This window comes from Perca fluviatilis, chromosome 4 (genome assembly GCF_010015445.1).
Source record: "Perca fluviatilis chromosome 4, GENO_Pfluv_1.0, whole genome shotgun sequence".
NCBI lineage: Eukaryota > Metazoa > Chordata > Actinopteri > Perciformes > Percidae > Perca > Perca fluviatilis.
The window spans coordinates 29,502,332-29,526,966 of record NC_053115.1 but is presented as its reverse complement, the minus strand read 5'-3'; the positions used below and the strand labels follow the sequence as shown (position 1 = coordinate 29,526,966).

Below are 24,635 nucleotides of genomic sequence, written 5' to 3'. Positions count from 1 at the left end.
CAGAAAGCAGAGCAGTAGCCTAACGTTAACGTTAATCAAAACGTAATTTTCATGCATCAAACTGTGAAATATAGTTGTGTAATATGTCAATAACTGGGTGAATAGAATCCTAAATGTTACTAAAAATGTTACAAAAATCCATCTTTTCTCCAACTCGTAGTATTGTGTGACAAAAAGAACGCAACAACCCACGGTAACTCGTTTTCCGACATGGATGTGACGTCACACTCGAGCTACTAGTTGCGATTACAAGACAAAAAGAATGCACCATTAGGCTGTGCGTCAGGACAAAAAATTTTAATTAAGCTTCATGTACAGTAAAACATAGGTTTGTCTGTGCCTACAATCCTAAATGCTTCTATAGCCAATCATGTCAATGAAAAACACGTAAACTCGTAAGAGTAGCACTCCTAAGTGCTATTGTGGTTGTGATGCGTTTGATGTCCTTAAAATTGAGATCTGAGAGTGTGGGTGTGGGGAGACGGATTCATTTGGCAGCAATGTTGTTCACACGTATGACTTTGGCCCGGTTTGTGACAGAAAGCATGCTGAAGAAACAGGTGGAACTGTAAAGCAGGATGGGCTGGACAATACTCTGATACAGTAGTAGGAGGAGATGGGGGGGGCGGGGGGGGGGGAGGAGAAACAGAGTCCTTTGAGTTTACGGATGGCTGAAAGACTTCCCCTCATTTGTTGTTCTGATGTGGTTGGAGAGTGCACTTCTTAAATGCCCCAGAGAGAGTTATAAAGAGAGATATATAAAAATATAATAATGCATAAGGACCAAACATAAAAACAGAAACTCAACCACTCAAATTAAATACATCCCTTCTCGAAATGCTATCAGACCTTGAATAGAAATTTTGTATTAAGACTTTATGCTGATCCATGGGAACCATGCAAATTAGACCATTTGAATAAAAACTTGCAGTTTTGTGTATCTGCAACTGTATAACTATGTACGGTATGTGTAATTGTACGTCCTCATTCTAACTGACAAACCATTGCTTTTCCTGAACAAGCTTCAGTGGTTGATCATTTCAAATGGAGGTGAAAGCACTGAGTAACATCAACCCTAACCTGACAAGTCACCATGAGAAGTCATCGTCCAGAAAGCCAAGCAGATTAGACTATTGGTCAGTTCAAAGTAATCGCATAAAACCTAGCCTGTGATCAGTGTCTGTCTAACGGCTGCTAAATGTGTTTGTCTGACTAACGGTTGAGAGAAAAACCGAGCTAGTGAAGAAGAAAAACAAAACACACATCCAGCCTAATGAGAGATAGGTTGGTTATTACGAGTCATTACTGAGTGGCTGGGCAGAGACCACAGACATTCCTCCTGACCAAACACACTCACACTGTGGTTGTCAACTTTCAATTTTTCTGCTTTCCCTGCAGTTTTGGGATTTTTTTCCTGTACACATTAAAAAGGGACACTGAACAGAAAAAAAAATAGACAATTTATTCTCTCTTTGGCTCTTTGTCTTTTTGCATGTGTGCCTTTTTTTTGGTGTGTCCGCCTCTTTCTGTACATCCTGTCTCTGTCTCTCTCTCACACAGCAGATGGATGGTGGGTGGTCAGGGAAGGGTTAAGTGCTCTGCTCTATAAACTCTGCTTCAAGAGTCTGCTGGAAGCTACTGGTTCAGCCTTTAAATACAGTCATTTGACACATCCCAACTGGGGTTCGTAGCATAGAGCAGCTGCTGACCTAAACTCAGGCTTTAAGACGAGCTGGTGTGTCAGCGTCACACTGCTTGGACAGCATGAAGGCTCTCTTATTCACCTGTATGCTGGTGCCATGGCTAGTGGCAGCCTCGGCCAGGAGGTTTGACCAGGACTCACAGCTGATACCAAGATCTCTACCTGGCAGGGAGCTGAACGGATACTTCGGTGACCATTTGAAATCAAGCAGGGCTAGGGTAAGAACTTTTTTCTGCCATGTTTTTCTGCCAAAATGTTTTCTCTTCAATAGCTCTGACATGAAGATGACATCTTCTGATGACTTCTCAAGATGACTTCTGAAGACAATCCTTATACTTGTAAGGATTGTCTTCTGAAGTCATGCAACAAGTGAACGACCTCTTGATATAGTAAATATGAGCACAGAGACACAATGCCAAGATTTTGGTCAGAACGGACACATTTTCTCTTGTAAGAGAAACTCAGCTAATGTAAGACATTATAAGAGAAGCTGAAATAATTCAAGATAAAATGAGACCTTACTAATCCCCAGGGACAAGTAGGTCATGCTTAATAGTTGGCAATATTCAATATCAATGATCCAGACACATTATTCTAAAAAGTAATGATACATTTCATGGTTTAGTCGGTTAATTTGTCTTCTGCTACTTGCTAATGACAGAAACTGTCAGCACTTCACCCAATAGATAATGATAAATTTCGCTCACAGTACGTACACACACACACACACACACACACACACACACACACACACACACACACACACACACACACACACACACACACACACACACACACACACACACACACACACACACACACACAGTGTCTAACTTGTTCTCCCACTAGCCAAATCAAACCCTAAAGCGACCACACTAACCATCAACTAACCTCTTCAAGAAATATTTGGACAAACCAAAACCAAAGTCTGGTCTTGTTTATCCTTCAGGAAACACTGGCAGAAAATGAAAAAAACCACAAACAATCCACAGAATAAGAGGAAAAGAAAAAAAAAGTGTGAGTGAATGTGGCTATGAAAAGTATGGTCAGTTTTAATGCGTAAAAACTGAATTTGGTACCATATGTTTTTCATAAGACTTTGTCAGTGCCAGACCCTTCAGAGACAGGCCTCATAGCCTCTTCTGCTGCTTCAAGCTTCTTTCAGGCTAACTTTTTAATCCACAATGTGAAAAGTTCTGTTTCTTCTCTTTACAGGCCAGTCAGTTAGTTCAGAGACCTGCAGCAGGGTTGGGGAACAGCATTTTTCTAAGAAAGCTTGATTCTTTGCAGTCACTGAAGGGGAATTAACCCAGGCCTTAATTATGGAGAATAAACTAACCAACCATTAGACCCATGGTGATGTAGGATTCTAACTTTAAATAGAAGTTAGTATACAGGTAGCAGATTAGTTCCTTCTTTCTTTTTGGTTGCCACGCTACAGATAAGCCCTCAGATTTGTGAGCTTCAGTGGTGAATGGCTTATTGGTGATACCCAGCCACCATCTGGTACATTGCAACTTGCAGTTTACACTGAAATTTATTTTACATTAATAGGCAGTTCCGTTCAAGAAACGTTGAACCGAACAGTTACACATAAGACACATAAGACAGCTGTAGCCTACAAAAAAAATCCCATCAAACAGTCATGACAAGTTGAAGGATTTGGAGCTGTCCACAAGCCCAAAACTCCTCAGGTTAAAGGATGAAATTGATCACGACCTCCAAAGGTCTAAAGGCTCTGGGGAGGGGGGTCAGGGGATATGAATGCAAAAACCTTGAAACCAACCTGATTTTCACTGGCTCCTACATGACGGCACTACAATTACAATACAATATTACAAAGCCTGGTCATGGGTCACTGAGTACAAAGACACTTCTGAATCAGCCAAGAGCTTGCTGTGGAATATAATGTTGACCGCTACAGAAAGTTCTGAATGGAGTCTGCAGAACTGCAACACAAATTGCAGTCTCCTTATTCATTTCGATCAGACCGCTGTGTTGGCACAATGGGGGGCCAGATGCAGAGGCTCTGGCCAAAGTAATGCAGCAAAAAAGTTAACTGACTAAACTTTTGCGGAAACATCATCCAACAATGCACTGCACTGGCCAATCAAATACATCCAGGCTCACTTTCCTGTAGATGACTTCGTAACAAGAACGGTGTAATTCTAATGAGTATCTGGAGATTGTAGAAACTGAGAATAAAATGATTCCCAATGTGATAACTTACCAGAGTTGAAAAATTCTGGCTTACAGTAGTATAAACTAGTGTTTGGTATTGATAAAGCTTTATACTTATAGATGGGTTACTGAAACTGGACTTTCTGGATTGTATTTCATCTTCTAACGCTGCCACCATCACAGACCCTTGTGTTTTTGTTTAACACAGTGGTGTTTACAGTCTGATTGCCCACTTAGCCTTGATTTGTTAGACCCAACACCATCTCTAACAGACTTAAGTTCTTGATGTCCAATGATTCACATCACATATTCAATTATCACCTTAGGCCAACCTCAGACCACAGGACTTTTAAAATCCTAACTGACTGTGAAATTAGGTTGCCAGCACATAAGGATAATCTTCAGATATTTTCTCTAATCTCAAACATTCACACACTACAAGATTTAAAAATAATGGTGCATCACACACGTTATCTTACGTGATCTCACATGGGGAAGCAGATGTAAACATAACCGAGACTGATTCAGTGCGACAACTTTCTGTAGTGTTAATAATGCTTTGCAGTGACACAAAATAAACCCAGAGACAACACAAGTGAGGATTAAAAAGTGGTTGGGGAGACGGATCAACACGAGTTGTCGGTTCTTGGTCCTTCAGCCAGAACTGGAGGTCAGTTTAACCGTTTCCGTCTCCTGTTTACCATTGCATTACAACATCAGCTGCTGCAGGAAGTACTGACATAGTCATCCAGATTTTAACTCCTAAATATCAAACATGTTTGAAATTATCAGGGTAGCCCTGCAAAAGTTCAGGAGGTTTAAGATCGATTTGTAAACCGCTCATATTACCAGAGAATCAGTACCCACCCAAGTCCTGGACCAGATTTCTCCGCAGATTATCAGGGTAGGGGTAAATTGGGTATAAATCATCCCGAACCTCCTGTAGTCTGAGCCCGGCTTTAAAGTGGCACTTAAGATTTCAATCCTGGTTGATTTATAATTTGTATTTGAGTGAAAACAATGAAATTGTGCTTAGAGTTTAGCAGTCGGGAGCATAGAAATAGAATGAATCCCATAGTCTGAAATATTGTTGTTAATAGAGCTCAACAGTCCCACCCAATGCCGGTTCCTGATGTAAGAATACAATACAATTTCTCCATTGACCGTTGGAGTATAAACCATAAAATCTTAACCGTCGATGGTAGACTTAAAACCAGCTACGACATGACTAAGCGAGTGCCAAAAGTTCATGGGGCACCAACCTTGTTTTGAGATAAAGGTCTTTTATTCACAAATGTCTTGGATAAGTACTTCATTACCCACAATCCTGAACAATCCCACAATCCCACAGTGATGCCTCTGATTGGTGGAACTCATGTAACCATTTGGCTAAACCCCATGGAAGTCCATGAGAGTCTTTGCTGCTGTACTGTGTAGGCTACTGTAACGTTACGGTCTACTGTACGATCTTTAATAAAAAGAAGAAAAAAAAAACCTGTTGCGTTTCTGCACGGTAGACTTATCAGTGCAATTATGATCTCCTTGGCTGCCATGATGGCTTTTTTCAAGGATGAGAACAAGAGTGTCCAAAGGGGTGAAAACCACTTTAAAATCGGGTCATGTTATTGAATGTAGTGTGTCCGAGGGTCAGCTTGTGGGTTTTGTAAGGGCCAGCATGAGGGACAAGACCTACAAAGTTGTGGTGAGTTTTGCAGGGAGGTTGGTAACGTTAGTTAACATTATCAATTCACTTTAGCTAGGCTACTGTAGCCTTCATACTGTCTGAGTCATATCAATCATTGCACAATTACTACTGAAAGAACTGCTATTAACTGTACATTCACTATATAAAAATCACTATGTGTGGAGGAAAAAGTCGTTTGATTGGAAGTTGTTCAAGAGGCTCTTTCGTTATTTCACTCAAAGTGATGTGTTGTATGCTTATGAGTCACGTCGTAGCTGGTTAGCCTAAGGTATGGTCTAAAACTATTTATATACGGATTTTTCCAGACGTCAATGGAAGAAATGAATGGAAAACTTACTTCCAGAACCTAAGGTCTCTCGGAGGAGGTGAAGGACTGTTGAGGTCTCTACATGAGCTTTACGTTTTCAGAATTGAGTGCATAGTATCATTTTTTTCTGTCTATACAATGAATAAAAACTAATGTTTTGTTGTTTTTTCTCCGGGAAATCACGCTAGACACCCAGTGCATAATACTGCAAATATATAAATATCGCATTACTCAGTGGGCCAATAGGGTCAATCACCATTGTGTTACCTCCTTCAGTAATAGTGACCTAACAGACAAGATCACAGCTTTACAGTTAAAGCTTACAATTAATTTATAACAAAACTTAATATTGTCACTATCACCATCAGCCTGTAAATTGTATTTTCAAAATAAAACTGTTAGTCTATTAGTTAATTTTATTCAGTTCTACCATTACATCAAACTTATCAAGAACCTGGCCACCGTGTTTAACTGCACTGGTTGAGGTATTTTACCAACATGCTAGTGTTAGCTAACGGACTCCAGGCTGAAGCCAAGCAAGGTGCAGTACAGATATTTGTGATTTAGTTTTTTCATCTTCATTTTATTTCTACCCAAAATTTGACCGCACAACGCATTATTACGCATATTTCCAAAACTGACCTCCTAACCCTGGCAGTGTCAATGTTTTTGCTCTAGCAAATGAGCTGGCTGCTATATGAACAGGCCATGTTTTCTCCTATAGAGGGCGCTGCCTCTTGCTGATGAACCTGATGACAGCCCAACCAAAGAGGAAGGAGACGCCCCTGGTAAGAGAAAGACCAGTTTACCTTGTGTCCACCTGGTAAAGAACATACAATTTAAATCATAGGGGGGGGGTTAAAAAAAACTACTGGCAATTGTTTTGAGTGGCTTTGAGTCAATCTGTTCATGATTTGAAGGTTTGGGAAAGATACTCAAAGACAAACTACAGATTTCTCAGAACAAGTTTATCAGAAATTTAAAATAATAACTAACTGTGAACATGGAACATAAAGGAGTAATGGATCAATGGATCGGAGGGGTTTGAAAGTAGAATAGGAACTGAGGAGATTGGAGATGTAAGTTGATGCCAGTCCAAGCAGGCCATTAAAAACAAATAACCTAAATATCAATACATTTATACTTCACTGGTAATCAGTGTAGAGAGGCCAGTATTAGGGCTGCACAATATGAGGAAAATCGCGTCTGCATTTTGAACTACAGTAGCTGCATGGGAGCTTGAGAGGACTGACTGTCACATATACATTATATTAATTTAAAATGGCTGCTATTCATCAAAATTATTTATTTTGCAATTTACAATTCTTTCAAACTACAGTAGAAAAATGTGAATTTAACTGAATTGTTTGGTATTTCATGTGTCAAATGAAACAGGTATGATTATAGCTGATCAGCCAACAGAAAATTTAATTGGCAAATATTTTGATAATCGATTTACCGTTTAAGTCCTTTTTTTAAAAAACAAAAATACCAAACACACTACTTAGTCCTGCTTTTTCTTTCACCTATGTGATGAACTGAATGTTTTGGGATTTTGGTAGGTTTTAGAAAAAACAAGATTTGAACCCATTACTTTGACAATATTGTATTCCCTGACATTGTATAGGCAACAATTAATCGAGAATATAATGCACTGCTGTGACTACAGATTATTCTGAAAAAAGGCTTGATGTTTATGTGGTGCCTTTGTGTTGCAGACCTGCCCACCTGCCTGCTTTGTGTGTGTCTGACTGGTTCAGTATATTGTGAGGAGGTCAGTCCAGACATGACCACCGTTCCCAGCTTGCCAAAAGAGACGACCTACCTTTATGCCCGCTTCAACAAGATCAAAAAGATCCGCACCAAAGACTTTGCTGACACAGGTAAGCCTGGAACTGTCTCCATCACAACCGATTGATTGCTCAGCCAAGTTATTCCAGCCGTGCTCACAAAGACTATAAGTTGGCGGTGAATGCTTTGTCCATTTTCCGTCTTGTTCTTTGATTAATATTTCTTGATTGAAATGTTATCAATTTCAATCAATTACGATTCTTAGGCAATGTCCTAATTTAGGATCCTTGTGGCCTCAGAGTAGAAGCTCCTCTTGAGCTTTTTAGTGCTGACCTGGTGTATCTGGTTCCTTCTTTCAGACCAACAGGAAGAAAAGTCTCTTTCCCTGGTAGTTTAGATATTAAATGATTCTCCTAGCCATTCTCTTGCAGCGCCTGGCATAATTGTTCTTTACGCAGGGTAGAGCACCGCCTATTGTAACTTCTGCCGAACAAACTACTCTTTTTTTCCCCCACCCCTACTCTCAATAGGGTCTTGGTTGAACAATTTAGCTGGTTATCTGGTCTATCTCTTGGTCTTTAACAAGAATTACATTGTAAGAAATCTTTGCGCTGGACGAATCATCTGCAGAGAGGATCAACTTGACAGAGGTCTGTAACAGCTTGGTTAAACAGTAAAGGAGCACAAACTAGTTGACCCAAAAAAAGACCTGCAAGTGCTGTAATTAGTGATCAAATTGTTGTCAGTGTAAACTGTATTTTTAAAATATAATGCTAAACACAAAAGCAGAGGGATGATAACATAAAAAAAAAACATTAATATGGTGGTACAACAACAAAAAGTGAGATGTCCAAAATGGCTACAACTGTAATAAAAGGTTTTTCCATCCAACTGTAATAACATTTTTATTCATCTATCAACAGTGAGTCTGAAGAGGATTGACCTGACGGGAAACCTGATCTCAGAAATTGAAGATGGGGCGTTCTCTAAGTTAATCGACCTGGAGGAATTGTCTCTGGCTGATAACAGATTGGTCAAACTTCCTATGCTCCCTGCTGCCAAACTCAAATCCTTCAATGCCAACAATAACCTCCTCAAAACCAAGGGTGTCAAAGCTAACGCTTTCAAGGTACACATTATCACCTCTCCCAACTTTTTCAATTAAGAATACCCCAACCCAATCTTAAGTATAGGGATTGGGGCAAATCAAGGAATTTTAGAGGTGAGCTTCAAAAATGCATTTGATTTTTACAAAAGCTTCAATGATATAGCCAAACTGACAGTGAGCCATGATAGCTCTGCTCAGCAACGTAATGCTGAAAATGAAGGCAGGCTCTCCAAATCATGTACTGTACAGTGTCCTTTGAATCTCTTCTCTGTGCAAATATTTTAGAAGATAGTACATACTATGCAACAACACTTTAGATTGCTGTACATAATAGGAAAGCTTGGATGGAGCCCATATTTTCTTACTGCACAGCTATCAAACATCTACATGAGTTAGTTTGACAGTTTGGGAAATTTGTTTATTTTTTGTCCCATGAGTGACATGAGAAGTATGTAGTTTTAGGGTAAATTACATGTTGGAACTCTTTCTTGACAGTATATCCATCCGCCTTCTGTGCAGCAGCTCCGGCTATTGCACAGGTCACCAGATACCGTTGGTGAGCAAAGGTTTTGGTATCTGCACAGGCATGATGGTACCATACCTGACAACCTCAGTATGGCAACAAGGCATCAGGAAGTTGTACACAATCACTACATTTCAGGAAGCTGTACTCAGTCACTACACCTGGCTGTTGTTCAACAGGAAACTCCCTCTAAAACCTGCAGTAAAACTGTCGTTTTGTGTAATGGTTATTAGTGAGTCTTTATACTAAGCCGATACTTGATACTTGTAAAAACATAAGACTGATAATCTTTCCATCTTAATCACAAAAAAAAAAAAAGCATAATTCCCAAAATGTTAATGGATCGATATAACTCACAACTTGGCTATTCCTGAAGTATATCTGGTCTACAGCTAGGTATGCTGTGTATATTTGCAAGTACACTTCCCATACAGGGGTAGGACAACTAATAGCTCAGGACTGGGTCTCCATGGTGTGAATTTGTTTCCCCAACAGAAAATGACCAAGCTGGCAAACCTGTTCTTGGCCAACAACCAGCTGGAAGCTATTCCCCACATCCCAGACAGTGTTCGGCTCTTACATCTACAGGTTTGTATTTTTCTCTTTTTTTTTGCTAGAACTTATATTAATTATTATTACAGGACAAATCTTTATACCTGATACTGAGGATTTTGAATCAACCAGCTTAGATTTTATTCACTCTGTTACATTCTTGGCATTGTTACCATTTCCTCCAGAACAACAACATCACTGAGGTCAACGTAGACACCTTCTGCAGGTCCAATGACACCTACTACTTACGGATGAGCCTCAATGAGGTTCGTTTGGACGGCAACCCCGTGCTGCTGTCTAAGTATCCCGACAGCTTCACCTGTATGAAGGTACTGCCTATCGGACGGTACCGCTGAGACAGAAACTTTACTGTAGCCCCTTTGTTGCTGATGAAGCAGTTTTCCCACAGCAGAGTGCTGTGGGGATACCGTGACGTTATGGATTTTGGGGTGCTGATCCCATGGTGGGGATAAAGGTGTCAATGTTTTTACTTCAGCAAACCTACAAACAGCTTGTGACATTGTCAGGTCGAAATGAAACCATTCACTGGACTAAAGTTGTAGAATTGAAGGAGTTTCTATACTCTGGCCTTTTTCAGTTCCACTGACCGGTGGGGAATTTAGATGTCTGCATGAAGCTGCATATGGGAGTTGTTAAGAGCTACAGTCACATGAACTGGTGCAAAACCACCTGAGAAGGGGTGTAAAGGCTTCAATATGCTTCAACAAACTAGTTCATCTGACCATGTTTAAAATCAGCGTTTCTACTAGTTGTGTATATCCTCGCTGAAAGGCAGGGGGAAAGGCCTGCTTTGTCCTTTGAATCATGTTGTAGTATTGATACATTAAATCATACAAAAAGGAATAAGGGCACACACTTTCAGACAATCTCTCGTCTAAGGAATGTATGTTTACAAGAAAACTGATGAAAGAGCTTGAGAAAGAAGTTTAAACCATGTCTACTTCCACACACCTGGCCAATCCCTGCATAGTGGACGTGTTCGTCAGATGGTCATTCCAGACAACAGAATTTGTCCAACACAAAGTTCGATTCTGCCATCATAAAAGGGGGCTTTAGATGATGTTAATAAATTGGACAAACCCTTTGTTTTAAGCATACTAAAGCTTTGACAGTGGGACTAAACATGACAAATAGCCAGAGAGAATGATTTAGGCCACCTGTTCGAGGTGAGGTGCGTTCTATAAGTCTTTTCCACAGGTGATGCAATGCCAGTAGAACAGATGTACTAAATGAGTGGAGAAGCGTCAACACCTCTACAAAGACAGTCCAATTTATGGTTTCATTTTCACCTGACTCTGTACTACCTACATGAATGAAACTACTCAAACTGCTTGTGACTTTGAACCAACACACACATGCAGTAAACAAGCCAACAGGCTTGCTTATACTGTCAACTACCTGTATCAGTTTAAAAAACAGGCCAATTTTCACACTTTGTGAAATGAAATAGAAGCATTTTGTTACTGTAAGTGTAAGTAGTAAAGGAAAAAAAAAATCATTTAATTCAAGATATTAATACAACCTTCTAGATATCTTTGCCGCTTTTGCAGTATATCGTACTAGTGTAAAACCTCTCATTTCAAGGTTTTACATTAAACTTAACAAAATGTTTTAGAATACTACAACAAGTAGAATGTTCAAAAAGTGCTTTTAATGGACCCACATGTATTTTGAGCCTTGCAAAGCCAGATCACAGTTTTCACTTTGCTCATTGTGGGTCATGAGTAATATAATTTGGACAGACGTCCATTAAAGAATGAAGGAATACATGACTGGAGTGCAGTTTGAGTGTATTAATGTTGCATGCTTCATTTTAAAATTTACAGACTAAAATTGTAGGCTGGCTTTGAGGCTAACGCATAATGTTAAAAAAACTGTCACCACTGAATGAAAATCTTAGTTTAAGAAACAAATAATTTGAGATGTTGAAGTAAATTACAATTCAAACCAAATAGGTTTTTCAGTTAACAGCGTCCTGATGACACTAGGAGAGAAAATGTTACAGTATCTTCCGACTAGATTTAAGTCATACTAAAGGAATACTTGATACCAGTGAAAAAAGAATTTTAATTTACATTTCTCATTCATTTTATGTTGATTTGAGATTTTCTTGTCAGACTATTGATCCCACCTGACTTAGACATCTGATACAAATTAGATCATCTTGGCATGCCAGCAGGAATACTCTGTAAATACTGTTCTCAGCGAGTGAAAATGACTAAAAATGAACAACACCCTGGGTTTTGCTGTGCCATTGTGTGAATTAATTTCACTTTGAACTATTAAAAATGTCTCTCTATAAAAAGGGCAATGGCCTTGTAGACTTGTCCAACTGCAGGCTTTCTTAAGCATTAGCTTAACTTTGTTTTTTTAATTTATAGTCTCCAGTTGAAGTGAACTGGGGAATGATGTATCTATGAACTATAGTAATGTGAAAGTTACTCCTTTTTTATTTTGTCTGCTTTTAAAATGTCTTGCTTGTGTCCCTAACTCTTCCCTTGCAGTAATAAAGATTACTAGAGAAATTATTACTGATGTGAATAAGATAGTGGTGTACTGGAAGATGTGTATGTGACATGGCTATGTTTTTAAGATATTTTAATAAAGTTAAATTTTTAAATTAAAATTTGTGTGTGGAATTATTGTTGAAGTGTGCTTCACATTTAATATTCAGCCTAAAGTAACGGTACTGGCAGAAAGAAAAATAATTATACTTTACATTAGGTCTGGCTATCGTCAGTGATTTTCCGAATGAATTCAAATCTGAGTCATAATGTCCCGAATGGATTTTATTCCCCGATTCAATTTTATTTTCGATTCAATATGAATTAGGTTAAAAACAATTCAGTTATAATACCAATTTAGCTTGGATATGAAAGAGATTCTACAATTACTACAAGGTTAACTCTAACTTGCTGCATTCTTTAAAAGTATCAATGTTTACATTAAGAAGAGATAGTATCTTGAGGCCACAAGATACTATCTTGAGGCCACGAGATAGTATCTTGAGGCCACAAGATAGTTATAAATAATTTTTTTGACAAAGTGGGACCAGGGGGGCTCCGTAATATATATATATTTATATATATATAGCCTTTTTCATGTCTGTAACATTTACATATATACACATTGAAACTATGGTGAAAGTGCTGTTATGATATCAATATCACTGTAATAAGATCTTTTTTTTTTTGTCTCACTTTGCTGCAAATCACGCACGTCATGTGGAAAAAAAATAGCCAAGACCTTGAATTTCTAGATATGCCGCAGCCAAACAGCGCCTATGCCGTGCTTCTAACACTGGCAGTGTGGCTGCTCTAACCGGTTAACATGGCCGCCAAAATAAAGGCCAGAGGTTCCACGACGCACCAGTGCTGCTCACGCAGGATGTGTGGCCCGGGTGTAGCTGCATTACACCATTTCTCATGGCTGACTGTAGAGTCTGCACATGTTTGTGCATCTGTGTGAAGGGACAGTTAACACTAATATGCCCACAATAGAAATGCCATTCAGTGATTGGCCACATGCTTGTAAATGTCTGGTTTGTAACCGCTACGTAGCCAACCATCATCTGCAGTCCTGTAGCCCTACCGTGACTAGCTGGTTTAATGTTGTGGTCTTAAACTACAAAAATGTTAAGATTCCTGGATTGTGTGGGAAATCTTTGTGTTTTATTTTTATTTGTTTATTCCTCTAAATACATGTTCATGTCTGTGTTTCATTAAAGCATTGAAATCTGCATACAAGGCACTGCCCACATTACAGCAGGATAGTTACAATGGGAATTACATTTTTCCATTATAACTGCAGAAAATGCAACTACAGCAAAATAAGAGTTTAGAGCACACAGGCCAGTATGGAAAATGTGGGTTAATCCTTCCTGAGCACAGCCAACTTGGCAGAGCTTTACATTCTCTGAGTAAACAGGAGAAAATGTTCCATATTGCTTCTGCAGCTTGATTTACTATTTGATATTTTACTGCTACCTCATCAATAAAGTCCCACCCTGATGTTTACCATGCCCACTCTTTCATAAGCCTGAATCAAAGCACTTTACAAACAATACAGTTTTGGAGGCATCATTGTATCTTCATGGCTGACAAAAAGCTGACAAATGTTTTGAAATACTATATAAAACCTGAAGCCAGTGCCGACTTCTGGACCACAAAGAAAAACCCTGTCCCTCGTTTCTTGACAATGTAGACTAACCACACTGTTGTGGCCAGTTTGAAGTACATTTCGGCGTAGGTGCGTCTTCACTTACCTGGAAGTGTTGGAAGGTTCTGCGCCGGTCGTCACACCTGTCTGAGAAAGTCCTGAGAGTCCTGAAGAACAGCAAAAGATCCGTGCTCTCCTCCACCCTGAAAGGACATTGCATACAACATTTAACCATTTTTAAGAGAATTTATTAGTTCTGCCCCCTCAAAGTTGATTATTTGAATTGTTGAGCAGTGAAAGTGTGACAAAATATCCAAAACATGCGACAATTTGCATCATTGAACTAAAAATGGATGGCAATAATTACTACATTAACACTGAACAGTCAGAGGTCTCAACTGCCGCCTTATATGTTGTATAGTCTTGCAGCACGTTAGCAGAGCCGCAGTTTCAATCATCTGTCTCCTATCCTACACAGGACATGTTCAGGTACTGTATCGAGTATATTTTGGCAGGACTTACATTAGAGACCGACACATTGCATGTACAATTCATTAAAATAGATGTAATTAGGAGGGTTTCCATCAACTGGTTTGGAGACAAATTGATGGAATGATTATGCGTTATGGACAAATTCGCCAAGACGCAGGAAGCAGAAATACCTGATCAGCTGAATTGAGTTGAATTTTCACTAGTTGAATTTTCACTATGTCAGAACATATAACCCATTTAGCGCATCAAGTCTTTTTAGACAAAAGGCAAACAACACCTCAAGCAAGGATTAAAAAAAAAAAAGCGAATTTAGCCATTTTCATACGTGAATGGAAACATGGCTTTTGTCTGGGAACCATGAATGTCTGTACAGAATTTCATTACAATCCATCTGGACTAACTTTGGATGCTTGTTAAGCAAAGAAAAGAAAATCAGAAAAAGGGAAAACTTTGTAATCAAGGATTACCTTTCCACTCAACGAGAAACACAAAACTTTAAACAACTAACTTGTTATTCGGGTATGCTGTCTGGGTCAATACACCACATTTATAAATAATGTTATTAATAAATTATATACATTTCATTTACCTAGTAGCACTCAGTCTTCCGTGCACAGGGTTTAATTGACATAAATTAGCAACAGAATAAAAGTTTCTTTGAAAAAGTGTTATAATTTAGTAAATCAAACATTTACAAGAAGAGTAGACTACCCATCCAAAAACTAAATAAAGTACATTACAAAAAGGTGCTTCCTATACGGTATGCTGTATGTCAAAATGGCAATAGCACAAAAAAAGATTTTGTTTTGGTCTGGTTTGCTCTGTCTGAGTGAGCTTGGGACATTCTGTTACAGGCTTTCCAGAGTTTTCCACGGGGGCCCAGGGCTAGACGGCAGCCGGGTGAAGTTTCCAGAAGACTGTTATTCCAAACAGAGCTGATGGAAACATGGCAGAACGCTCCCATATAATGGAGCACTACCAAAAAGACAGAGCGAGATAGAGCGAGTGGGAACCCTGGTTTGATATTGTTGTATTGAACTGATTTAGTCCTACTGGTTGGATGATGCAGTTTGATTATATCTTCAGTGTAGAACCATACTGGTTAAAAAAAAAAAAAACTTATGTAGATGTTGGGACTTTCGTGGCTTCAGTTCATCATCCCAAAGACGCAGTAAAAATACTTTGTACCAAACAGTGGAAAAAAAGATAAAATTAAACACACAGCACACAATACTATGACTAGATCCTGTTTTAGCTAAAGACCTATTTTGGGTGGTACAAAAAAACTAAACAATATAGCCGCAAGCGGCCCTTTTTTCGGTTTCTCAAAGCACGTTCACTTGTTACAGGTACCTTTCACTCACATTCATGCACTTGGAGATCAAACTGCAGGTCCTGAGGTCGAACCGCCAACCTTCTGGATGTTAGGCAAATACTCTACTGCCTGAGCTACAGCAGGCTTGGGAAGCAGCCCAATCGCCAAAAGTCAAAGCAGCAAGCAGCATTGAGCAGATGCCAAATCTGCCGCGAGCAGAGTTTGTAGCTTCACAAAGCTAAGCAAAACCACTTCAGATGGTTTAATGCTCTATAGAAAAAGTGGTGAAACCAACCACACACCGGTTTCATTCCTACAATAGATGCAGCAAGTCCCCCTTTATTGGATTTTAACGAAACTTGGTACATACATTCAAGTCGTGCTGTTAAATGTCTCCATCAATTTTAAATGGGATTCCCTGCTAGCCCCGCCCTTAAAGGAACACGCCGACTTATTGGGAATTTAGCTTATTCACCGTAACTCCCATAGTAAGACAAGTCGATACATACCCTTCTCATCTCCGTGTGTGCTGTAACGCGCTCTCTGACGGCTCCAGCATTAGCTTAGCCTAGCACAGATCCTGCAGGTGAATGGTTCCAGTAATCCTATTGCTCCGAATTGTGACAAAAGTGACAAAATAAGCCAACATGTTCCTATTTACATGTTGTGATTTGTAGAATCACAGCATGTACAAAAAACAACGTAACATGAGACACAGCCGTCTTCTATCCGTAAACAAACCGGGAACTATATTCTCAGACAGGCTTGCTGCGAGCAAATCACTCCGCCCAAGCACTATATTCTTCCCGCCTGTGAATATAGTTCCCGGTTTGTTTACGGTTAGAAGATGGCTGTGTCTCATGTTACGTTGTTTTTTGTACACGCTGTCACTCTACAAATCACAACATGTAAATAGGAACATGTTGGCGTTATTTTGTCACTTATTCGGAGCAGTAGGATTATTGGAACCATTCACCTGCATGTTCTGCTGACCTGATGCCGCTGGAGCCATCAGACAGCTTTATAGCACGCATGGAGATGAGAAGGGTATGTATCGACTTGTCTAACTCTGGGGGTTACGGTGAATAAGCTAAATTCCCAATAAGTCGGCGTGTTCCTTTAAGGAAGTTCTTTGCTTGATGGCGGCCATGTTTTATGACGAATCTTGCTCATATATAGTAGAAATGTGTATCTCAGTACAGCAAGGCGATATACCAATTTTGGTCTTTATAGAATCAAAATTGACAGTTCTATTCGTTTAATTGTTCTTCACATTATGCAAATTAGCTAAATACCATCATGGCGTAAATTTATGGTCCAAGAGGCATTTTGGCACATTGAGCTGGACTTGTCAATCGGACTCACCGTGTGAGGGGCGTGGCGTTTTGGCTTAAGTTATAGCGCCACCATCAGGCCAAATTGCATCATGTTCTTTGGGGAGCATGAGCACATCCGTTAGGACCGTTACAGAGTCAACGCGAGCAAGCAATGCGAGCATAGTCTAAATGCATGTTCACAGCAAGCGTTACGGGCGATGCGTGAAATGCAATACACCGCTCACGCAACAGGGGGTAGTAGAGTCGGGTGATATTCAGATCAAAATGGCAACTGAAGAGGAGTGCATCCTATTGCTAATTTTACGTCGGCGGCAACAAAAGAGGCAGCGCAGAAATTGGCGGTGGTATGTCTCTGGTGCTTCCCATGCGAAGCCTGGACGAAGAGAGACTATTTTGGACGAGGAGAGCTATTTTATTGGAGTGTAATTGCGATGAACTATCATATAAATGTGGATGTATAGGTATAAGCCATAGACAGTATATATTAGATATAAGCTCGCATAATTTTTCCTCTTCGCCCGCCACTGTATTCAAACCTTCTTCTGTAAACATAGCTAACATACTTGAATTAATGTACAATACTTGCAATGTCGCCCCCACCGACAACGCATAGTATTGCATGCATCCGCGCGTTGCGTAACAAAAACTAGGACGACACATTTTGCGAAGCATAACAGAGGACGAAGCATAGCGATGCATAGCCTTGCGGACGCGTATGCGTACCGATGCGTTGACTCTAACACCCCTTATGGTGACAATTCTAACTCGTTCCAGCCCCCAGTAACTTGAGAAAAGGCATAATTTAGCATATAATGCTAAATAGGCCACACCCACATTCACCAATCAATATGACACTTCAGATCCTGGTTACTATTCGCCCCCAGACCATGTGTACCAATTTTGGGTTTTGCAGTAAGAACTTAGTTTGCAGTAAGAGTTTAACCCCTATGGGTTAAACTCATAATCCTATCCTAATCCGTCAGCCTATTCCTCCTGATGCACTGAAGATAGGTTACCAATTTTATGAGGATTGGTCAAACCATTAGTGATTTATGGCCAATATACTGTTAAGCCTCACCCTTGACATAATTCTTTAATTGATGGCGGTCATGTTTTTTCACCAATCTTGCTCATTTATGTGTATAGTCCTGCAAGGATCTATACCAATGTTGGTGTTGATAGGATCAAAATTGACAACGTTCTATTAATTTTACTGTTTTTCACATTATGCAAATTAGCCAAAATTCCATCACTGCGGACCTCAATAGTCCAAGAGGCTTTTTGTAGAGCACATTGAGCTGCATGTGCGAGAAATTCCAAGTCAATTGGACTTAGGGCCTGAGGGGCGTTTTCTTTCCAAAACCGCTTTTTTGATCGTTAATTGTAGCACCACCATGTGGCAGATTGGGTTCATATTCCTTTTAGAACCGACTGCACATCATTTCCAGTCATTGGGCCAAGTTTCGTGTTTCTAGCTCATTCCAGCTCACGGGAATATGAGCCGCGGTGGAAGACGACAAACAATACTAAACCGGGAGAAAAACAATAGGGTTCAAACCCCCTAACTAAGGTCAATACCCAGTCCTACAGATATTAGGGCTGTCGCTTTAAAAGAAAACATTTTGTGTTAATGAAGAGAACAACAATATCTTAGTTTAGTTTTTAGATCTCCTTGAGAGTCTCGCTTTGCCAGACCCTCCTCTAAAGCGCGCTGGAGGAGAGTCTGACTACTCCACATCGAATTCGGAATGGGAGGAAAACGTGCTCTGGTTTATTGGCATTTGTTTAAACCAATCACAATCGTCTTGGGCGGCGCTAAGCACCCGAGAAAAGCCGCTGCAAAATAGTCTCGGAAGGAACTTGTTTTGGTGGAACATGTGTACGTTTAAAAGTTGTTTTAGTCGTGCAACAGAAATCTCAGATTGGACAGATAGTCTAGCTAGCTGTCTGGATTTACCCTGCAGAGATCTGAGGAGCAGTTAACCCTAGTCCTCAGAAATCCACCGGAGTTTAGAATTACAACACTAAGGAAGCCCAAGGCAACAGATATCTGGCTTAAATGAGTGAAATCTCAAAGCCTAAAACTATCATTGTTGGTTAACGTTACTTTTGTTTTTAATGGTGGTCCAGTAAATTGAGAGGAAACAATGCGGTAAATCTATGATTTATGGGCTTTTCCAAATGTTTTACAAAAAAAGACAAATGTACACGTTTTTGGTAGGTACAAAACATGTTTATCATAGAAACTATTTTATACAGATCATATCAACATCGGTAAATATTTGTTATCGGCCAAACTTTTCATACTGCTACAACGGTGCAGGCGTATACTTTGGGTGTACTGTCTTTTGGCTTCAGGGCTGACTGATAACTCCTGCTGCGGTCGTGACCTTAGCAGAGTTTGGCTTCACACTATCAGCCTGGCTTAGACCGGGACACACACAGCCTGGATCAGGGTTTCTTCAACTGCAGGCTGAGTGTTCATGACTCAGTCAGCTTGGATCCCCACATGACAAGAGCAGCACTGTGTTTTAATGGCAGAGGTTCATAAGGAAATTTGACATAATCCAGTCTGCCTTGAGTCTGCTAAGCCCATCCCAGAATGCACTGCATCAACAGCCACATCGCAGTCACTTGCTGACTGTTGAGCAACAAGAGTTTTTAACTGTACTGCTAATAAACAGTTGGATAAAAGTGAAACTACATCTACACTAAGCTATAACATTTTTAAAAAGCCATCTGTGTGCTTCCAGTCTCCACCTACTCTCTACGATCATCTATATTGAGTGTTAAAATTCGCAATTTAGTTGTTCTCATTCACCTTTTTCTGTTGTCAGCTGCAGTGCTGATATAATTATTATTGTATCAGATTGAATACAACGTCATCTGACAAAATCACCCTACAGTAAATGTAAACAAATTTTGGCTGAGAGTCTATTTTCTTCAGTCTTACACATGGAACTACAGGGATTCTGACTTGGACTCTGAGGACAGCCAAAATGTGGGTGCCCAGCAGAACTGTGGCTGGATGCACAAGGACTGAAGCTGAACTGCTGCTTTTACTATGCAGCTTGTGTAGCCACAATGTTACTTTGAATACTGACAAAGTTAAGAAAGCACTTCAGGGAGCCAAAAGGACAGATGTGGAAACATGTCTGCTGAACAAAAACAACCAATACAAATCAAGAGTGTTAGCGTTTGTCTTTAACAGTTCAGACCAGCTTGATTTAACAAGGATTATCTGTCTGATTTGGTCTCTCTCTCTCTCTCTCTCTCTCTCTCTCTCTCTCTCTCTCTCTCTCTCTCTCTCTCTCTCTCTCTCTCTGAATCATTATCTCCAGCATTTTTCCATCTGTTGATTGCCAGATTCTGCAGACTGGACCATACAATCCAGATGTGGTTTGGCCTCAGATATAAAGTAAATCAGACTGCTCTGGGGTGCTGATTCACAGACAGAACAGATACTTTCTGGCAGACTGTGGTTATCAGGACAGAAAATGCACCTGAGCACATCAACACAACTTCTTCAACACATTTAGTTTCATATATAAACAACTGAGAGAGCTGAACTTGGATCTAACAGGAGTCAAGAAAAAAGCAGGTGCTCCTGATGCTCAGGTGAATACGGTTAGCAGTAGTAAGACTGGATAGGACTAACTTTGTGAGAGCCCAACATGGTTTGTCCTTTCCACATGAAGATCCAATGAGTCATCGTCAGGGGGGAGAAGGATTGTACACTACTTCTTTAGTTTGGGCCAGAGTGACACTTGGTACATGTACTTGTAACATATGCACTCTCAGCATAGAAGATGGAGAGAACAAATGCCTTTTTACCAGCTCTGACTCCGTCTTTTAACTACAGCTTCTCACCCACTGTCCAAAATTAAATTTTGGATTCACCGGCCATGTTGCAGGGTAGATTAAAAAAAATCCACCCGCCACAATATTAAATTGCGGGTTTTTTGTAACATACATATTTCTTTCAGTACATTTCATATATATAATAAGGTATTTTCTTGAATGCAAACTGAAAGGGAAAGTCAGAGCAAAATTTTAGGAAAAAATTGTTTAACTGGCATCCCTTTTATGCAGAAAATCTACCAGCATTTGGCACTTGGCGAGTTATTTTCGGACACTGCTCTCACCCACTTGTGCTGGGAGCTCTCTTGCCTGACTTCTCAAACACAGGTGCAACTCATTACATTCAGAAGGGCTGCATTCCATTTAGGTGTGCTGACTTACTGGCACACCTACCTGTAAATGGAGCACAGACATCCTAAATATTGGTTACACCGGTTCTTTTCCTGCTGTAACTGTTGAAAATATCTGGGCTCAGTCTGGTCGGTTGAGGTTTACTCCGTAATGTCTGGAGCTTTAGTCACTATTTCTTTTCTACCAGGAGCTTTTTACACTGCAGGGATGCAAGGGTTTATTTTTATCAAAACCAGTGGATTTCAGTGGAAACCTGAATCATTTTTTTTTTTATATATATAAACAGGAGTGGAGTAATGTTCACTCTGAAATGATCAGTTTGACAACAGGTCAAGTCCTGTACTCCAATGGGGGACATTCTAGACTCTGATCTATTGCATGTCCCGTTTGTCCTCTCAGTAGTTCTTGTTCAAAGTGGAGGAAACTAGCGAGCCGTGCCGAACAAATAACTAGGATTCCAAACGATCTGAGAAGTAATGTGTGGACTAGAGTCCGACAGCTTCTGGAGCTGGATATTTAAGAGTTTAAAAAGTCTAATAAAATATTATATAATATTTTCTTTATATAAACACATAACACAAACACTTTCTGATCCTTTAAAAATGGGTTCTTAAAGGATAGTGACCAAGATATGTAGTGAGGAGGACATTTCACAGTGTTTCTGGTTTTACACAGCGGTCAGACATACATTGATTACATTACTTGCCCCCACCGTAGTTATGTTTTTAGAGAAATATAACCCGTTTTCATCAGCACCTGTTGTGCTTATACACTTTAAACTGATCATTTCAGAGCAACCATTAATCCACACCTGTTTAAAAAAAAGTGAAGGAGTTCAAACACCTTGGGGTCTTGTTTGCGAGTGAGAGGACAATGGAGCGGGAGATTGGTCGGAGAATCGGCGCAGCAGGTGCGGTATTACATTCAATTTATCGCACCGTTGCGACAAAAATAGAGCTGAGCCAGAAGGCAAAGCTCTCGATCTACCGGTCAGTTTTCGTTCCTACCCTCACCTATGGTCATGAAGGCTGGGTCATGACTGAAAGAACGAGATCCAGGGTACAAGCGGCCGAAATGGGTTTCCTCAGGAGGGTGGCTGGCGTCTCCCTTAGAGATAGGGTGAGAAGCTCAGTCATCTGTGAGGAGCTTGGAGTAGAGCCGCTGCTCCTTCGCGTCAAAAGGAGCCAGTTGAGGTGGTTCGGGCATCTGGTAAGGATGCCCCCTTGGCGCCTCCCTAGGGAGGTGTTCCAGGCACGTCCAGCTGGGAGGAGGCCTTGGGGAAGACCCAGGACTAAGTGGAGGAATTAAATCTCCACCCTGGCCTGGGAACGCCTCGGGATCCCCCAGTCGGAGCTGGTTAATGTGGCTCAGGAAAGGGAAGTTTGGGGTCCCCTGCTGGAGCTGCTGGAGCTGCTGACCCCGCGACCTGACCCCAGATAAGCGGACGAAGATGGATGGATGGATGTTTTTAAAAAAATTATTAAAAGTTGATACAGAAATTATGTGATAAAATGTAATTCGTAATCCACTGGTTTTGATAAATAAACACTTGCATCCCTGCAGTGTAAAAAGCACCTGGTAGAAAAGAAAGTGACTAAAGCTCCAGACATTACAAAGTAAGATTGAGCAGATTGATTGAGCCCAGATATTTTCAACATTTCCAGCAGGAAAAGAACAGGTGTAACCAATAGTAATGGTAATGGCGGTGCTTCCTTTACAGGCAGGTGTGTCAGTAAGCCAGCACACGTTAATGGAATGCAGCCCTTCTGAATGTAATGAGTTACACCTGTGTTTAATAAGTCAAAATGTCTGCTGTGAGAAAGGCTTATTGTTTGTGAGTAAAGAGCAGACGGAGCGAGAACAAGTGGATGTGTGACTGAGGAAGTCCAGCTGGACAGCAGCTGTTGACATCTCCTACTTTAATAAACACTTATATAATATCCACTATTACATGTGTAGAGTTGGAACAGATCTGACACTGTAAATAAATGACAAACTCACTGGCCTCTGAGTTTTAGTCCAAGCACACCAAGTAGGTTTCCTTGTCAACTCTAATCAGATCTGATTCCCATATGATGAACTTCAGTTTAACAGAGTAAACACATCATGTGGTCAAAATGATGTGGACATTACAGCCATATGATATGAGATAGTTGAACATGTGATTTGGGCATTCATCTGCTGCTACAGACCTCGTTTTATTGACTGCAAACTGCAGCATCACTGTCATAGACCTACACTCAAAATTGAGCATACGTACATTTAGTGTTTACTGGAGGTTGAGGATACAGCTTATTAAACTGGTTCTGATTTATCAGAAATTAAAATCAGTCCGGTAAATAGACTCAATTCCTTTGATTGATTAATGTTGATTAGAAGTCAATCCTCATTAAGGTAAAGATCACCTAGAGGTTGATCACTCTGAAAAAAGTTTGCTGTTGAATAAAAGGTTCATTCCAGATAAATGTGACAACTCACAGACCGAAGGATCGTCAGAGATGAGGGGGCAGAACTCCACGGGGAGAAAAAGTGGGTAAGATTTGCATTGTAGATCAGCTTTAAGGGGCCATATTATTCTCATTTTTTAGGTTCATTCTTGTATTTTTCTACTAAAAGATGTTTACATGCTAAAAAAAAACAACACTTTTTATATTCTCATACGGTCATCTGAATATACCAGCATTCTGTCTTAAACACTCTGTTTTAGCGCTTGCTCTGATTGGTCTTATGGGTGTTTTGTCTCGGAGTCTCTGCACCGTCATTGCAGCCAGGGAATGATTAACAGCACTGTAGCGGCACTCTCTACCTATATTTAGTATAGTTGTTACATCACAACCGTACGGAAGTCCTGAAGGCCCGTTTAAAAGTACGGTCTCTGAATACAGGCTGTGTGCATTTCGCTGTGGCTGGAGCATTTTCATACTTTCACAATATTACTATAGCACCTCGACCTGCTTTATAATCTACACAGGACGTGGAAATCTCACTTTTTAAAATATGGGACCTTTAACATCAATCTGCAGCATTAGTGCTTACCCAGAAAGGAAACTGCTGAAGTTCTGTAGGTCGCTGGTGTCCATCACCACGTTAAGATCACGGATCGTCCTCTCAGATCTCTGACTCTTCTGCAGGACAAATACACCAACAATCACTCAGTTGAAAAGAAAATACAGAGTCATTTAGTCAGTGCAGTGATGATTAATAATGTGTTATCAAATGAAGCCTTTTTCT

General features: G+C 40.2%; 2 protein-coding genes across 2 annotated transcripts in view; one reads left to right on the top strand and one right to left on the bottom strand.

Annotated features, from left to right (window-relative positions):
• Positions 1-24,635, bottom strand: part of LOC120557724 (centromere protein P) — a 110,700-nt gene that overhangs the window by 68,900 nt on the left and 17,165 nt on the right. The window contains exons 6-7 of the mRNA XM_039798289.1: positions 24,441-24,529; positions 14,155-14,251 (exon numbers count right to left, since the gene is read on the bottom strand). Of these exons, the coding sequence (XP_039654223.1) occupies positions 14,155-14,251; positions 24,441-24,529 (186 nt within the window). The remainder of the gene's footprint in view (positions 1-14,154; positions 14,252-24,440; positions 24,530-24,635) is intronic.
• ogna (osteoglycin, paralog a) lies at positions 1,596-12,516 on the top strand. The gene is made up of 6 exons (XM_039798290.1): positions 1,596-1,920; positions 6,620-6,683; positions 7,614-7,778; positions 8,610-8,815; positions 9,813-9,905; positions 10,055-12,516. Exons 1-6 carry the CDS (start codon positions 1,765-1,767, stop codon positions 10,223-10,225), a joined length of 855 nt encoding a protein of 284 aa, XP_039654224.1. The 5' UTR covers positions 1,596-1,764; the 3' UTR covers positions 10,226-12,516.

Coding starts and splice junctions, on each gene's coding strand:
- ogna (XM_039798290.1), top strand. CDS start 1,765: ATGAAGGCTCTCTTATTCACCTGTATGCTGGTGCCATGGCTAGTGGCA. Junction 6,684..7,613: donor AGAGGAAGGAGACGCCCCTG/GTAAGAGAAAGA, acceptor TTTGTGTTGCAG/ACCTGCCCACCTGCCTGCTT. Junction 8,816..9,812: donor TCAAAGCTAACGCTTTCAAG/GTACACATTATC, acceptor TTTCCCCAACAG/AAAATGACCAAGCTGGCAAA.